Source organism: Artemia sp. Qi Xiang Cuo, chromosome 21 (assembly GCF_049724085.1).
Source record: "Artemia sp. Qi Xiang Cuo chromosome 21, ASM4972408v1, whole genome shotgun sequence".
In the NCBI taxonomy this organism is placed as follows: Eukaryota; Metazoa; Arthropoda; class Branchiopoda; order Anostraca; family Artemiidae; genus Artemia; species Artemia sp. Qi Xiang Cuo.
In genome coordinates, this window is record NC_142814.1 from 22,617,687 (window position 1) to 22,636,104 (window position 18,418).

Consider the following 18,418-nt stretch of genomic DNA (forward strand, 5'->3'; position numbering starts at 1 on the left):
GGGCTGTTTGGGTCTTTTTGGTCTGTTTGTGTCTCTTTGGGGTGTTTGAGTCTTTTTGGTCTGTGTTTGTCTCTTTGGGACTGTTTGTGTCTCTTTGGGCTGTTTGTGTTTCTTTGGGCTATGTGTGTCTCTTTGGACTGTTTGAGTCTTTTTGGTCTGTTTGTGTCTCTTTGGGCTGTTTGAGTCTTTTTGGTCTGTGTTTGTTTCTTTGGGCTGTTTGCGTCTCTTTGGGCTGTTTGAGTTTGTTTTTTTTTGTCTATGTTTGTCTCTTTGGGCTGTGTGTGTCTATTTGGGGTGTTTGTGTCTCTTTGGGCTGTGTGTGTCTCTTTAGGCTGTTTGAGTCTTTGTGGTGTATGTTTTTCTCTTGGGGGTATGTGTTTCTGTTGGATGTGCGTGTCTCTTTGGGCTGTTTGTGTCTCTTAGGGCTGTGTGTGTCTCTTTTGGATGTGTGTCTCTTTGTGCTGTTTGAGTCTTTTTGGTCTGTTTGTGTCTCTTTAGGTTGTTTCAGTCTTTTTGGTCTGTGTGTGTCTCTTCGGGCTGTGTGTGTCTCTTTAGCCTGTGTGCGTCTTTTTGGGCTGTATGTGTCTCTTTGGACTGTGGCTGTCTCTTTGTGATGTGTGTGTCTCTTTGGACTGTGTGTCTTTTTGGAGGGTTTTTGAGTCTTTTTGGTCTGTATGGGTCTCTTTGGGCTATGTGTTTCTCTTTGAGCTGTTTGAGTCTTTTTGGACTGTGTATGTCTCTTTCGGCTGTTTGTGTCTCTTTGGACTGTGGATGTCTCATTGGGCTGTGGGTTGATTGATAGATGGATTTATTAGCGAAGTTATAGTTGAGGAGGAGTTGTTAGACAAAAATCTAAGCTAATAAGGGTTTTTGACCGTAAACTCTTGTTTTTTGTCAGTTTGTAGTTTATGCACTAATAGGATTGAATCATAGAGAAACAACGAATTTACTTTTTAAAAAAAATGTGACTCAAAAACGTTTCGTTCTTTTCACTGGCTTGAAATTGCATACAAACAGAGCCAATCAGATTGTACAATCCTTTTGTTTGCTTAAAATTCGACAAAGCAACGAAGGTTAGGCTAGTTTATTTTGCATGATATTTCTAAAGCCAATTAAGATGAAAAAATATCTTCAAAGTCGATTCTATAAGAAAATAAAAGTCTTTTATTTTTTTGTTAGTTTGTGGTTTACACAACAAAATAGATATCAGTAACGATTATCTTTAAACTTTCTCTTAGAGGATCAAATTACCTTTTATACGGTTCAAGATAAAAAAAATAGTTTGGGGAAAGAAAAAAAAACTAAAATAATATCGTAAAATCATTTTCAACACTCAGAGCAGGGGGGCGTTGGGATTGAATCATAGAGAAACAACGAATTAACTTTTTTTTTAAATGTGACTCAAAGACGTTTCGTTCTTTTCACTGGCTTGAAATTGCATACAAACGAACCAATCAGATGTTACAATCCTTAGGTTTGCTCAAAATTCGACAAAGCAACGACGGTTAGGCTACTTTATTTTGCATGATATTTCTAAAGCCAATTAAGATGTAGAAATGTCTTCAAAGTCAAGGCTATAAGAAAAAAAAAGTTCTGGATATTTTTGTCAGTTTGTAGTTTACGCACTAATATCAATATCAGTAACGATTATATTTGAACTTTCTCCAACTTGATCAAATTGGTCTCTAAACAGTTCATGATAAAAAAAATAGTTTGGGACAAGAAAAAAAAAACCTAAAATAATGTCGTGAAATCATTTTCAACACTCAGAGCAGGGGGGTGTTGGGATTGAATCATAGAGAAACAACGAATTTACCTTTTAAAAAATGTGACTCAAAGACGTTTCGTTCTTTTCACTGGCTTGAAATTGCATACAAACGAGCCAATCAGATGTTACAATCCTTTTGTTTGCTCAAAATTCGACAAAGCAACGACGGCTAGGCTAGTTTATTTTGCATGATATATCTAGAGCCAATTAAGATGAAGAAATGTCTTCAAAGTCAAGGTTATAAGAAAAATAAAGTTCTGGATATTTTTGTCAGTTTGTAGTTTACGCACTAATATCAATATCAGTAACGATTCTATTTTAACTTTCTCCAAGTTGATCAAATTTGTCTCTAAACATTTCATTATAAAAAAAAAATAGTTTGGGACAAGAAAAAAAAACCTAAAATAATGTCGTGAAATCATTTTCAACACTCAGAGCAGGAGGGTGTTGGGATTGAATCATAGAGAAACAACGATTTTACTTTTTTTTTAAATGTGACTCAAGACGAGAAACAACGAATTGACTTTAAAAAAAAAATCATTTTCAACACTCAGAGCAGAGGGGTGTTGGGATTGAATCATAGAGAAACAACGAATTTACTTTTTTTTAAATGTGACTCAAAGACGTTTCGTTCTTTTCACTGGCTTGAAATTGCATACAAACGAACCAATCAGATGTTACAATCCTTTTGTTTGCTCAAAATTCGACAAAGCAACGACGGTTAGGCTACTTTATTTTGCATGTTATTTCTAATGCCAATTAACATGAAGAAATGTCCTAAAGGTCAATGCTATAAGAAAAAAAAGTTCTGGATATTTTTGTCAGTTTGTAGTTTACGCACTAATATCGATATCAGTAACAATTCTATTTGAACTTTCTCCAAGTTGATCAAATTTGTCTCTAAACGGTTCATGATAAAAAAAAAGTTTGGGACAAGAAAAAAAAACCTAAAATAATGTCGTGAAGTCATTTTCAACAAGCAGAGCAGGTGGGTGTTGGGATTAAATCATAGAGAAACAACGAATTTACTTTTTTTTTAAATGTGACTCAAAGACGTTTCGTTCTTTTCACTGGCTTGAAATTGCATACAAACGTGCCAATCATGTGTTACAATCCTTTTGCTTGCTCTAATCTGGACAACGCGATGACGTTTAGGCTATTTTATATTGCATTATGTTTCTAAGGCCAATTAAGATGAAGAAATGTCTTCAAAATCAATGCTATAAGAAAAAAAAGTTCCGAATATTTTTGTCAATTTGTAGTTTACGCACTAATATCGATATCACTAACGATTCTATTTGAACTTTCTCCAAGTTGATCAAATTGGTCTCTAAACAGTTCATGATAAAAAAATAGTTTGGGACAAGAAAAAAAAACCTAAAATAATGACCCCCTCGCGCCGGAGAGGGTTTCTCTATGATTCAATCCCAACACCCCCCCCCCCCTGCTCTGCGTGTTGAAAATGATTTCACGACATTATTTTAGTTTTTTTTCTTGTCCCAAACTATTTTTTTTATCATGAACTGTTTAGAGACCAATTTGATCAACTTGGAGAAAGTTCAATGCAATTTCAAGCCAGTGAAAAGAATGAAACGTCTTTGAGTCACATTTTTTTAAAAGGTAAATTCGTTGTTTCTCTATGATTCAATCCTATTAGTGCGTAAACTACAAACTGACCAAAAACTAGAGTTTACGGTCAAAAACCCTTATTAGCTTAGATTTTTCGCTAGCAACTCACCCTCCACTTTGACTTCGCTAATACATCCTTCTGCCAATCAACCCACAGCCCAAAGAGACATCCACAGTCCAAAGAGACACAGACAGCCGAAAGAGACATAAACAGTCCAAAAAGACTCAAACAGCCCAAAGAGAAACACATAGCCCAAAGAGACCCATACAGACCAAAAAGACTCAAACACCCCAAAAAGACACACAGTCCAAAGAGACACACACATCACAAAGAGTCACATTTTTTTAAAAGGTAAATTCGTTGTTTCTCTATGATTCAATCCTATTAGTGCGTAAACTACAAACTGACCAAAAACTAGAGTTTACGGTCAAAAACCCTTATTAGCTTAGATTTTTCGCTAGCAACTCACCCTCCACTTTGACTTCGCTAATACATCCTTCTGCCAATCAACCCACAGCCCAAAGAGACATCCACAGTCCAAAGAGACACAGACAGCCGAAAGAGACATAAACAGTCCAAAAAGACTCAAACAGCCCAAAGAGAAACCCACAGTCCAAAGAGACACATACAGCCCAAAAAGACGCACACAGGCTAAAGAGACACACACAGCCCAAAGAGACAAACACAGACCAAAAAGACTCAAACAACCTAAAGAGACACACACAGACAAAATAGACACAAACAGCTCAAAGAGACACACATCCCAAAGAGACACACACAGCCCACAGAGACACAAACAGCCCAAAGAGAAACACAACCCAAAGAGACAAACACAGACCAAAAAGACTTAAACAGCCTAAAAGGCCGAGGAGACACACACACCGCACAGAAACGCACACAGCACTAAGAGACACACAACCCCAAGAGACAAACACAGACCAAAAAAAACACAAACAGCATAAAGAGACACACCCAGCCCAAAGAGACACAAACACCCAAAAGACAAACACAGCCCAAAGAGACAAACACAGACCAAAAAAAAAAAGCTCAAACAGCCCAAAGAGACGCAAACAATCAAAAGAGACAAACACAGACCAAAAATACTCAAACAGCCCAAAGAGACAAACACAGACCAAAAAGACTCAAACAGCCAAAAACGACCCAAATAGCCAAAGGAAACACAAACAGTCCAAAGAAACACAAACAGTCCCAAAGAGGCCAACACATACCACCAGGACTCAAACAACCCAAAGAGACAAAAATATACCAAAACTGCTCAAACAGCCAACAGAGACACGCAACCCAAAGGTGCAAACACAGCCTTAAGAGACCCAAAAACCCAAAACAGACACACACAGCCCGAATATAAACACAACCCACAGACAAAAACACACACCAAAAAGACAAAAACAGCCCAAAGAAAAACCCATCGCCCAACGAGAAACATACAGACCAAAAACACTCAAGCACCCCCCCCAAAAAAAGACTCACAGTCCAAATAGACACCCATAGCCTCCATAGACCAACACATCAGAAAGAGACCCTCACAAACCAACGGGACACAGACATCCCTAAGAGACGCACAACGGCCCTAAGAGACGCACACATCCAACAGAGAGACACACACAGCCCCTGAAATACGTATCGCTGAACCTTTCATTTTTTTTTTCTTGTCCCAAACTATTTTTTTTATCATGAACTGTTTAGAGACCACAGCCCAAAGAGAAACACATAGCCCAAAGAGACACATACAGACCAAAAAGACTCAAACACCCCAAAAAGACACACAGTCCAAAGAGACACACACAGCCTAAAGAGACACACACATCACAAAGAGACACCCACAGTCCAAAGAGACACATACAGCCCAAAGAGACGCACACAGGCTAAAGAGACACATACAGCCCGAAGAGAAAAACACAGACCAAAAAGACTCAAACAACCTAAAGAGACACAAACAGACCAAAAAGACTCAAAAAGCTCAAAGAGACACACATCCCAAAGAGACACACACAGCCCTAAGAGACACGAACAGCCCAAAGAGACACACAGAGCAAAAAGAAAAACATAACCCAAAGAGACAAACACAGACCAAAAAGACTCAAACAGCCTAAAGAGACACACACATCCCAAAGAGACACAAACACCCTAAAGAGAAACACACAGCCCACAGGGACAAACACAGACCAAAAAAACTCAAACAGCCCAAAGAGACACAAACAGACCAAAAAGACTCTCCAAAAAGACTCTATTTGAACTTTCTCCAAGTTGATCAAATTGGTCTCTAAAGGGTTCATGATAAAAAAAAAATAGCGCACGCCATGCTGAATGTGCTTTCAAAAACCCATCTGGTCGAAAACATGTTTGTTATCGTTAATGATTTCCAAAGATGTAAGAAAATTATGGAAAATACAATTCTCAGATTCAAATCTGAAACTTTAGTCTATTTTCGGATCGAAAAATAAAACTATTTCTATAAAATCTGAGCTAATAAGGGTTTTTGACCGTAAACTCTAGTTTCTTGCAAGAAAATTATGGAAAATACAATGCAACCGAGTCTCTAAAAACCCGTAAAGCTCTTTTAACAGATACAAGAACTACTTATTTAACACAAAAATTTCGTTTTTAATGGGCACCAAGTAAAGAAAAACCTTACGGAATCAGGCAATCGAGTCTCTCAAACCCATTAAAGCTCTTTTAAAAGATACAAGAACTACTTATTTAAAACAGAAAATTCTTTTTTAATGCGATATAAGTAAAGAAAAACCACACGTAATCATGCAACAGAGTCACTAAAACCCCTTAAAGCTCTTTTAATATATAAAAAAAATAATTATTTAAAACAAATAATTAGTTTTTAATGGGCACTAAGAAAAGAAAAACCACACGGAATCAGTCAACCGCGTCTCTCAAACCCCTTAAAGCTCTTTTAAAAGATACAAGAACTACTTATTTAACACAAAAATTCCGTTTTTAATGGGGACCAAGTGAAGAAAAACCACACTGAACCACAAGGAATCAGGTAACCGAGTCTCTCAAACCCCCTAAAGCTCTTTTAAAACATACAAGAACTACTTATTTAAGAAATAAATTTCGTTGTTTAATGGGCACCAAGTAAAGAAAAACCACACGGAGTCAGGCAACAGTTGACAACACTTTCTAAACATCACTTGTGTATTATACAGTACACAATCAACCCATCTCCCCCAAAAAATATTTTTTTTCCGAGATTTCATGTTAAAAAATTATCCAATCACTAATTAGAATCAATCACACTCCTATTATTCAAAACATTAATTAATATCGTTCATAGTGTCCAATTTGCGAATTCCTTATCCCTTTTAACAAAAATGTCAATCAAAACAATTCCTAAATACGCAATTTGACAATCTCTAGTTTTCGATTTAAAAAAAACCAGCGGGGAATCACCGCTCGTTTGGAATGGTACCAACGGGGCATAAGCAAATAGCACGTAGTTTCATAACGTGTTTAATCACGTGTAGAGGTCCCATAGAATAACAATGGAAGGAACATAGCGCTATAGAATAGCATGGGAGGGAACATAGCGCTATAGAATTCCATAGATACATTCTACTTTTGACCCAACCTAGATGTCATGTTACACCTACATCAACGTAGAGAAAATACTTGGAGTTCCGGGGGATCCTGCAGACGACTGCAAAAAAGACAAACAGGCAGTTATGTAAATATGTAAATGAAGTATTGACATCAATGAGTGAAACTTGATATTTATGTTATTTTTCTTGTGGAGTGTATTTAAGAATTCTGTGCTGTATGGCCTATTTTTTTGGCTTGTAATAAATTTATTATCATTATCATGCGTCGCGTAATAATTTCCAAATGATAAAACTGGACAAGAACGACTAGGCAATAATCATGCCATTGACTTATTCTTTAATCCGGCGTTACCAATTCCTCCGTCTTCCACTCCGTCTCCACATCAATTTTTCGTAATGAGGTATTGTCCACATGAGGTATTATTACCAGGACCAGGGCAACCAAGAGGTGACTGGGTATTAGAGTCAAATAAATTCATGGGCCCCCTACGTTTTCTTGTGTTATAAGCAATATCAAATGCAAATGCAGGTGGTAGGTTACACCATTATTTTTCGTGTTTGAAAGCACAGAACAGTGTTTAGTTTTCCAAATTGGAGTTTTTGATTGGACGAGACATGTACGCAGGATTGTATTTGGGTAGGAAGTAATTCTGAAAGGAATCTACGCGAAAATATGTAGAATTACGGGAAAATACAAAACAAATTTCAAGATTTGGGAAGGAACCAGGCAAAGAAACCTCCATGCGTGGAATGCAAGGACACAATTTTGGATTCGGCAAATTTTCGTCGGGTTGAGCGTTTGTGTCTCCCAAGTTTTGCGTGGGTGGCATTTTACCTATTGTGAATTTGGCCTTTGCGTCATCAATGGTCCTGGAGGATCTGAAGCTATGATTTAGCACACTGAATTATAGTCTTTGATAGATGGATTAAGATTAACGTGGATTAGATGCTGTGTAGATTGAATTTTGCATTATTGCTTCAGTTGAGTTTTAATGGGTAAGGTTTTACCGGTTCGAATTTTGCTTGGGTTGTTTTGCAGCGCTGGGTTTCACCGTGCTTAATCGTTAAAGAGAAAGATTGGAAAAAAGAATCATTCAACCTCAAAGGTAAGAATTAGGAGGGGAAGACACATAATAAATTACACGAGGATATGAACATAAAATAGTAGATATGAGATAAGATATTGGTTTTTAAAAATAACGTCCATCACAAGCATATGTGGGCCGAATCCGCAACTTAAAATTAACTGGAAAGAATGCTAGGGATTAACAGAAAAATTTGAAGCCAATTTAGAAACACTTTTAACTCCTCCAACTATCATTTAGCTTCTATTACCTTTTCATTATATATTTCCATGTAGCTAACCTCCACTTTGCATTGTAGATTTGGATCTTCGATGAGTGAGATCCTTTCAAACAGAGCATTACATAATCGAGGAATAATTCCAGGATTTCCCTGGCTTCCCATCATGGTGTAGGACTTCCCAGATCCTAGAGGAAAAAAAATTCCTTATTTAATATATAGATTAGAAGCTACTTCAGGATATGAGATAGAAAATTAATTAGTGTTACTCAATCAACGTTATCTAACAAGGGAGGATCCGATCTTTTTCGTTGGGCGGGGGAGGGGGATCAAAACCTGATTCTTTCATTCCACTTCTGATAATTTATATTTTAAGAACCTTTAAATAAAAACATAACATCCTTCCAGCTAAAAACTTTCAAACCAAATATTAGCCTGTTTCCACCTACAAATATATCATTCGATTTGGAGTTTTTTCGCTTTATTTAACAAATAACAATAAAGGTGCTACCTTGTGCCTGAGTCTGGCACATGGCAGAACGAGTTTTTTTTAATGTAATATTTAATTGTTATGTAAAATGCAATGTGCTTTTTTTTAAACGAATAGGTTACTATCATGGTAAAAATATCTTTTTTTTCTTACTAATGCTCATTCACACCCCCTTTTTTCTGTCGCCCAGGTCACATAGCCCCTTGTTCCCCTTTCCCTAGAGTTGGCACTTAGTTCAGGTACTAAAACGGTCAAACCTAATAAACAACCGGTAAAAGTGAGATACATAGCGTGATTATAATGTAATTTCTGGAGAAAATATTGTGAGATTTTCACGTATTCTCGAGCCCTATTTTAATGCATGCAGCGGTTTGTCTTAATTAACGAGTAACTTTAATAAAGATTCTCCATTTTAGGGCGATAGCGTGAATGAAGCAACTGGGGCTAATAACGCTGAAGTATAACGCCTTTCTACTTTTTATTCATTTCAGTATTCAAGTAATATCGCATCAATAACTGGAAATGGCTATTGACTCAGTAGGAGAGAAAGGCAGGTCTTTTCTAGTTGTCTTTTACATGAATTAAAACATAAGGTCAGGGTGTATAGGGGGTTTGAGCCCCCCCCCCTGAAATGTTTGTTCGACTCGTGAAAACCTAACAAAAATGAAAATAAACAAATTTTTCATGCAGTTTTAGTACCCCCCCCCCCCCCGAAAAAAATCCTGGATACGACCCTGCATAAGGTGCACAATCCTTATGAGTATTATTACATTAATTAAGACAGGGATCAATTATGATGTGTTTCAGCACAGAGATTGTGCTAAATAAGCTCCAATTTTAGGACAGATTTAGTTTGACTGACTAATGAAATATAGTACGAGGACTAGTTGATAACAAAAAATCCTTGTAATTTCGGGGAAATTAATCCTAATTTGTAGTAAAATTTCTTTAGCAACTTACAGAACCAAGAGCAAATCCACTGCTTTCATCTGAAGTCTGAAAAAGCTTTAAAAGTGGAGAATATCAATTTGGCTTCTGAATTACTAAAAATATACGTAGATTACTGAATATTTCTTAGTAGAAACAACGAAGGTGTGTGAATATATGGTTGGTGTTCAACCCATAAGTTTTCTTTTTATTTACATAAAGAGCTCCAAGAGGTTAATCATGCCCTAAATGAGGCGTTTTATTTGATGCATCCTGGAAGCATACTATTATATCATGGCTGTTACATTATAGTTAACAACCGAAAGAATTACTGACTAGACAAAAATTTTTTACCTTCGTAAACTTTGAAACCTTTCTATAAACTTGTAAGCAAGAATAGGCCTTTTAGCAAAGGGCCACAATATAATATTATGCACTAAATAAGTGCATAAGGCTTGCTGCTGATCTAGCAACTGCCCAAGAAACACTAAATGAAATAGCATATTTCTCTTACCTATTGGGTATGAAGATCAATATGGTCAAAACTAAAGTCATAGACCTAAATATACAGTCGCTTTATCAGCTTGTGCTTTACGGACAGGAACTGGAAAAAGTCGATAGCTTCAGTTATCTTGGCTCACTAAAAGACTCTTGTGGAGGCTGCGACCATGACGTACAGAACAGAGTCAACAAAGCCCAGGCTATATTCTTTCAACTTCGCCGCCATTTGTGGAACCGACGGGAGATCAGTTTGAAGCCAAAAATTGTGTCTATAAAGCAGCTGTTAGATCTATTCTATGCAGTTGAGAATTGGCCACTGAAGTTGCTTCATCTCCATGGTTTGGAAGTCTTTGACCACCGCTGTTAACGAAAAATCCTAAAAATTCAATACTCCGACAAAATCTCAAATGCTGAAGGGCGTCACCGCTGCTGTACCATCCAGTCCACAGCCAGAATTCTCAAACAGAGAACACTGCGTTGGCTTGGCCATGTCCTGAGAAGACCCAATGACCGCATCATTAAGCAAGTGCTTATTGCTGCTCTTCTGTCAGAATGGCGCAGACGTCCAGGTGATCAATTGAAAAATTGGTGGGCAACTGTCAAAAACGACCTCAATACCATTAGTGGATTTCAAAATTTGTCAGTAAGTGGGAGAGCTACTGGCTCTGGTTGGCTGAAAAGCTGGCACAAGATTGCAACAAATGGGAGTCAACCATAAAAAGTCTTCTAGATATCGGGTGAGACGTTCACGTCTGGTCCCGCAGCAAGTACAAGGAAATAAGTACTAAATGAAGAAAGGAAAAACCTCATTTTTGTGATAAACTCAGTCTGTATTTTTTAATAACAGGTAGAACAAGAGGGATTTTCAAGTGCTAAAATTATCAAAACGAAATAAATGTAGTGTATTTAACAGCATTTTTGTGTTTTTGGAGAAATGAGCAGATTTGTTTATTAGTTTTGCAAAATACTACAATTTTGTGATTTAACCAATTTCAACTTAAAATCTGCGCTACTCACAGAACAGTTTACAGTAGATCCTGCAGATTTTACTGATTTCATTAAATTTACAAAATATTTTATTGTTTATTTTCAACTTTATCAAGTTTTACTGAATCTTTATTAAATTTATAAAACAGTTTCTTTAAAATATTTTTAACTTTCACGCTTTTGCTTAAATTACTTTGAATATTAAAATGTCTATTAAATAAATTTACTAATTTTAATTTGTATTTCACCTAATTTTTGGTAAGTGTTTTAACATGGTTGTATTAGATATCAAGTCCCGTTTTCAGGCATTGGGTTTGATGCATTTATTAAGCAGATTCGACAAAAATAGTTTTCAAGTTATCCGTATTCAACCCAGCGAAAATATAAAGCGTTTTCATCAACGACATCCAAACGTGTGGAGAACGAATTTTTTAAAATTAGAACGCGCAAGAACAGAATGACTGAACACTAGAGCTGAAAAACCCGAACACAGGTATTTAAAACCTAGTGGCCTGAAAACAGGGCTTCAATTGCAGTTAGTACATTACAAACAAATTTTGGGTCCACGCGGCAACGCCAATTTTTTCTGCAAAACTACACATGAAAAATCACTGTCTTCATAGCATTTATAGTTTAAATACACAAAACTTTTAAAAACGCATCAAAAAAATTTTTATATGCATTTTTGTTGCGTTTTTAGGAGTTGGACATGCAAATTTTATGGGTAAGGCCTTGGATACATTTTGATTTCATAGAAGATAGGGAAGGCCAGCCACGTTAGGGGCAAAACTATTCCAGAACCATTAGCTCAAAGACTAAGTGACACGACAGCATACTCTGAACAGTCTATCAAAATGAAACCAAATTATTCAGCTGAAAATTGCAATTTGTAAGGATTCTTCTTGATTAAATCTTTGAACTACTGTTTGCACGAAACACTTAAGGTATATGTTCCGTCTGAAACAAGTGATTTTGCGACAAGCCTACACCTGTAACTTGCACAAAAAGTATAAGATACTTTTGTTGTTCGATTCATAAGTTTCAGATTTATCAGTTCACCGAGCTAGTAATATCAAAATTATGATATTACTTTGATTTTTTTCCTACATAAGGATCTAAACTTGCTTTCAAAACAGAAAGATTGTCGTTTGTCCAACGATTTTCGACCAGTGTTCATCGTATGCTTAATTAAAAGAACCATGTACATCAAGTTTCAAAGATTTAATTCGGTATATGGATAGAGCTTAATCTCAGTTAGGGTCTTTCAATTTTCGTCTTTTATTAACGTATTAAAATCGTACGAGAGCAGAAAAGTCACACATCAAAGCTTGCACAAGGAACATAGACGTTAAGAGCCCTCTTTTTTTTCTTTGAAGAATTTGAAAAAGTTGATTGAATACCCGTATAAAAACAATGTGAAGTTCAATCACATACTGTGGCTAAAAATATATGTTGCACAAGTGAGGATGGGGAGGTATCTTTCCTAAAACTAGTAAAAAGGACCTCCTTCTATCAGATTAAAAGGAGAATAGTGGCCTAAAAATGCACTTTTTCGCGTTTTAAAACCACCAACAGCAGCCCTCCTAAAACACCAAATACCACTACAATTTTGGCTATAAATACTCATGTCTCCCGTGTAACTTGCGGCTTCATGAAAGAATTAGTGCTACAGAGCAGGTTAAGTATGTAGACTTTTTAAAAATTGCTCAGCAAAGAAGCATTCATAATGAACAGTGTATAAATATAAAAATTCTAGATATTCAAAAATTAAGAAGCGATGATACAGAAGAAAACAAACACTATTTCCCCAGTAATTTTCTTCAACTTAAGAAAAAAGTTCTTGAAGTACTTGACCACACTATTCTTTCTCTAAAATTTGAAAATTCGTGTATAAGGGGAGGAGGGCAATATATTCTTTTAATTCATACCTGCTTCGCTGTCCTGACTTTTATTTTACATGCCCTAGGTTAACGCGAACAAATTATTTTCTCTTAATCTGTCAGGCAGGAAAAAAAATATTACATGGACAAATTTGTAATCGCAATTTCATATTGCATGGGAAAACAGATTGGTTCTTTGATAAAAAGAAAACCTAATTATTAAGAAAGAGTCCAGATCACGCCGCTTGATATTTCTGGTCATTCCCATTATGTCTACAAAAAGAAAATAAAGGAAATATTTAACGAGAATTCCGGTAAATCATAACAATTTTGTTTATTTGTTTGTTTAGAGTTTGACAATATCCGTAAGCCTCACTGCTACCCAATCCTAACACTTGCCTTTATGTTAGCTCTCATTATCATGTCACCAATATTAAACCTTTGCTCTCCTTTCTGCATTTTTTTATCAGTGGTTTATTTTACAAATAAGTAATTTTGAACTAAAAGTCATTCATTCATTTTCGTCTAAATTCTGTAACGCAAGTACTTGAATATATTGGGAGCCAGCATTTACCCCCCCCCCCCGGCCCGGAAAACACCCCAGAAAATACACTCCTCCCACCCTCCCTGCAGTTGGTTGGTTTCCAATCACTTTTGACAAATAAAAAAGGACCACAACTCTCAATTTCTGATCGAACAAGCACCCTCCAAAGTTTCTATATGCTAATTTTGGGGTATAATGTTATTCCTTACTTTAATAATAGCAGTGTAGACCAGAAATATTCCCAGTGATCAAGATGGATTAAATATCAATTTCACATTTTTGTTGTGTTCTTTAAAGTTTTTTGCACCTCCACCCCGCACAAAAATATCCCCCAACATAGTCCTGAATACGGCCCTGGGGATTATATATCAATTTCTACCTCCACCCTCCCCTCGTCTCTCCCTTAAAACAAATTCTGTACTTATCTGAAGGTTCAATGAGAGTTGAGATGCTTAGGTATTAAAATGCACCCTTTAAGGCATCTCCCTCCATCCCTAATTACAAAAGGATCATAGAACCCTACTGTAGAGGTTCAAAGCCCTTATATACAAATGTTTGGAATTATAAAACAACAGAGAATTTACATAAGACAGTGACATTTATTTGGAATCCACCCAGCCATGGGGGGGGGGATTTTCTGGGGTGGGGGTAAACACCTAGACTCGAATATGTTGATCAAACAGTTCGCGGTAACGAACTGTGGGTAAGGATCCACTCGGCTCAATAGTAACCGAAACTCTAAAAACGGAATTTTGATATCAATAGATATATCAAAAGAATTTGCTTATAATGCTCATTCCAAATATATATGATTTATTGTTTAGTTTTATCCATGAAAGGCTACGAGCCTGAGAAAATTTGCCTGATTTTCGAAAAAGGGAGGAAACACCCCCTAAAAGTCAAGGAATCTTCCTGAAAATCACACCATCTGATTCAGCTTATCAGAAAATCATATAGTAGAGGTTTCAAGCTTCAAAAATGTGGAATTTTGCAATATTTTGCCAAAAGAAAGATCACGGATGCGTGTTTATTTTTTTCCAGGAGTGGTCGTATCGAACCAATAGTCCTATAATATCTGGAGAGGGCTCATTCAAATAAAAATCGAAAGTTCAAGTGCTCTTTTTGCGTGACCAAAAAGATTGGAGGGTAATTAGCCCTTCTCCCACGCCCCTTTTTTACCTGAGTAGTTCAGTCAAATTTCGAGGTAGCCCTATTGTTCAGCATAGTTGAAAGATCCAATATTTATGTCTTTGTAGATAACATGACTCCCCACAGCCCCTGAGAAAAGGTCTTTTAGTTATAAAATTTGCACATTGTTTACATAAGTTATAGTATTTGTTATTGGGAAGTATCTGAATTTTCTGCTTGGGTAATTTTCCTTGGAGAGAATTTTCCATGGTAAAGGAAGCCTCCGGGAGGGGGGGGTGAAGTTTTCAGGAGAAATTTTACACTCGGGGAATTTGCCAGAATTCCTATACAAAATTCTTTTTATCTGTCTTGCTTCCTCTTTGCCGACTCAATTTTACATATGGAGATGTTAATGGTAATTGTCCGGGGTAAGTTTTCGCTGAGATTGAATTGTCTAGAAGGTCTTTCCGTGGAGGCGAAGCTGGATTTCCTGGCATTGTTTAGGAAACAAGTTTTTTTCAACTGAAAGTAAGGAACAACATTAAAACTTAAAACGAACAGAAATTATTATGTATATGAGAAGGTTTTCCCCCTTATTAATACCTCGCTCTATACGCTGAAGTTTGAATTCTTTAAGAACGACTCCTGAAACCCAAAGGTTGCTTAATTAGAACAATAAGAAGCTTTTATAGAGCTAGATATTAAGAAAGGGGCATACCCTCTCATATACGTAATAATTTCCGTTCGTAAATTTTAATGTTGCTGCTTATTTTCAGTTAAAAAAAGCTTTTCTTTTTTATTGTTATTTAACCAATCACAACAGCTAAACGTTTCAGTGCCTCGTATTTATAGGTATCTGCCCATTTCCGTACTATCATCTAAAAAATTTACATAACTTAGGTTCTGGGCTTTATATGAGGTTTCCAGGAAGGATAAAATAAAGCATGAAGCATGAAAGCCTAGAAGCATAATCTGCTTTGAAATAGGGGCAGTAATCCTACAGCAGGTGTTTATGCAGGAGCAGCCTTTGGGTCTCTGTTCCCCTCCGAAGTCGTGATATTTTTACGAATACTCATGTAATTTGTTTTCATAAGCCATATAGTTGGCCCGTTTTATCCTTATTCTAAATTCTCCTCCGCCCCGTAAGGTCTGTCTCCCGGATTATTTACCGGGTTAATAGTACATATACGTGCATTCTTGTCTCAAGACGCATAGGAATCGACACAACACAAAGAGACATCAAACTCTGTCATGTTTTTCAAGAATTTTGCGCCTTTAAAAGATTAGCTGAAACGAAGCGCCATGCATCGAACTGTCGACTATCACCACAGTTTATATAATTATCCAGTATGATCTTTCCCTATCTCACCCATTATAAAAACCCGGACCAAGGTGCGAGTGCTCCAGAGAACGTTTTTGCAGATAGAAACATAGGCGGCATCAGATCTTGTCACGGGTAGACAAGTCAGACTGTGATCTAATCGGAAACAAGTGGAAACCCGCTATTACGAATAATGCACTTTGTTGGAAACAATCGGAAATAGACTAACCCGCTAATGCAGAAAGAAGTGGGAGGAGCTTTTTGTTCGCACCGAGAACGAAGCCCAGAAATGATCTGCGATAAGCTTACTGGATAATTATATGAACTGTGACTATCACATAGGTGGGCGGCATGGCAACCGCTGATAAAACGAAATATGACGAAACATGCTTAAAATAAACCCCAAAAATGCTGTCAACACGATTTAACATTTAATTATTATATTAATTGGTACTTTTATGATATACCCCCTTGCACTCAAGTTATTCATGCATTGACGCATTGTAAACCGGTTTTTTTGCTAGTTTCTTTCAACTTAGCATGAGAAAAGACAAAGAAGTGACAGAATAGATGGGAAATATATAATTTGGGCTAATTATTTGCACATTCGGGGGGCGGGGTGGGGCAAAGTATTTTGACAGTGAGAAGTCAGAAAACAATTCTTACTTCATAATATCAGAAAAACTGTAGCTAACACATTTTACACGCAGACCTGATGTACTTTACCCCCACCCCCCTAATGTGAAAATTTAAACCCCAAATTTTTTTCTAAAGTATTATATTTGTATCATACTTAGGTATATTTTAGTATGATTAACCTAACTTCACTTCTTGAGCGGTAGGGGTTATATCATACAAGTACGCATTGTAATCATGATTACTATTTTATAGCCTTCTATATTTTTTTATTTTTTTTTTACAAATCAATGTACCAAATAATTGCAACCCAATTAAACAGCATAGTGGAGAGTATTGTAATTGTATACGGACATCATTTTATATCTCAAAATATTTTGGTTCCTTGAAGGACACAGTCCACAATGGATAAAGAGAGTCAACAATGGATAATCGCAGATAATCCACCCATGGATAATCGACAGTATATTATACTTTGGCTAGCTTGACGATATTTGCTTAATGGGTGACAAGCAAGATAATTCGTCAACTAAGTTTTTGATGATGTAGCCTTGGTTTGCGCTAAGTACTGACTGGCCTCAGGTCTGGCTTTATTTTCTGTATAATAATCCTTTTTGCCCAAGATCAGTGGCGACAATTGGGGGGGGGGGAGGGCGATTCCCCCCCCCCCCTGGGTTTTCAAAAATCTACAAAAATTAAAATTACCCAACTATGGTTGGAAAAATGTTTGGCCCCCTTCCCCAACATTTTCATGAATTGGCGCCTCGGTCAAAGACATGCACAATCTTGAAACCTAATAAATTACTCAAAATATAAAGTGAAAATGTAAATTTTGAACGTTGGTTTCTATCAATATAATAAGTAATGAATCCCAGTTACAACAATCATGATGACTGAAGCACCATCTTGAAAATTAAAAAGTGAGAATTCAAAGTGAAAACATATCATGTGAAGTAAAAATGTAGACATCTAACGCTAATTTCAATATGTTATTTGTCGATATCTGGATAACTAAAAATCGCAACAATAAAAAAAAAAAAACCTGATATTGGCATAGGCAGCAAGGTTAAACAGCACAAGAAGAGCTGCAATAAAAAAACAGGGTTTCAAGATGGTTCCAACAACCAAGAATAAAAATTTATAGATTGCTTACCTGTTTGTCCATACGCAAAAATGCATGCGTTATACCCTTTAAAGGCATTATCCAACAACCCTTTTCCTAAGTTGTTAAAAATAGTTTCTTGAGTAGCAAATACCGGTGCATCAGGATTAGACGAATCGAAGCAATGATCAAAAGCAAATGTCTTCGCTGACTTTCGACTGCAAAAAAAAACAAACAGATACAAACAATTCTTAAACGATAAACTTTGGACAAGAAGCCCAAAGGATGCTAGGATGCCCCCACGAAATAGATTTTGAAAACATGTAAAATGCAGAAAGATAAAAAATGCATAATAAGTTGACAGAGATACTTCTTTTGCATTCTACAGCAAACCTGGCATTGCAGAATATAAAATGTATAAGATAAAGATTAGCTGTTAAAAGGGTTATTAAAATTAAATTTAGAGAAGAATTTGATAAAACTATGTTTTTTTTGACGGAAAGGGAAGAAAGGGGGCCTTCATGTACATTGTCAGTATATATTGAAAATGTCTGGATTCGAAGTCGGTAAAACTTATATTCAGCTCCGAAGTCCTGGTATATAGTCTCTGCCAAATGCTCAGAG

General features: G+C 36.4%; 1 protein-coding gene across 2 annotated transcripts in view; it reads right to left on the minus strand.

Annotated features, from left to right (window-relative positions):
- Khc-73 (Kinesin heavy chain 73) overlaps window positions 1-18,418 on the minus strand; it is a 300,519-nt gene that overhangs the window by 263,558 nt on the left and 18,543 nt on the right. For both annotated transcript variants that reach the window (XM_089106523.1, XM_089106524.1), the window contains exons 3-4: window positions 17,846-18,012; window positions 8,312-8,466 (exon numbers count right to left, since the gene is read on the minus strand). In XM_089106523.1, the coding sequence (XP_088962649.1) occupies window positions 8,312-8,466; window positions 17,846-18,012 (322 nt within the window). The remainder of the gene's footprint in view (window positions 1-8,311; window positions 8,467-17,845; window positions 18,013-18,418) is intronic.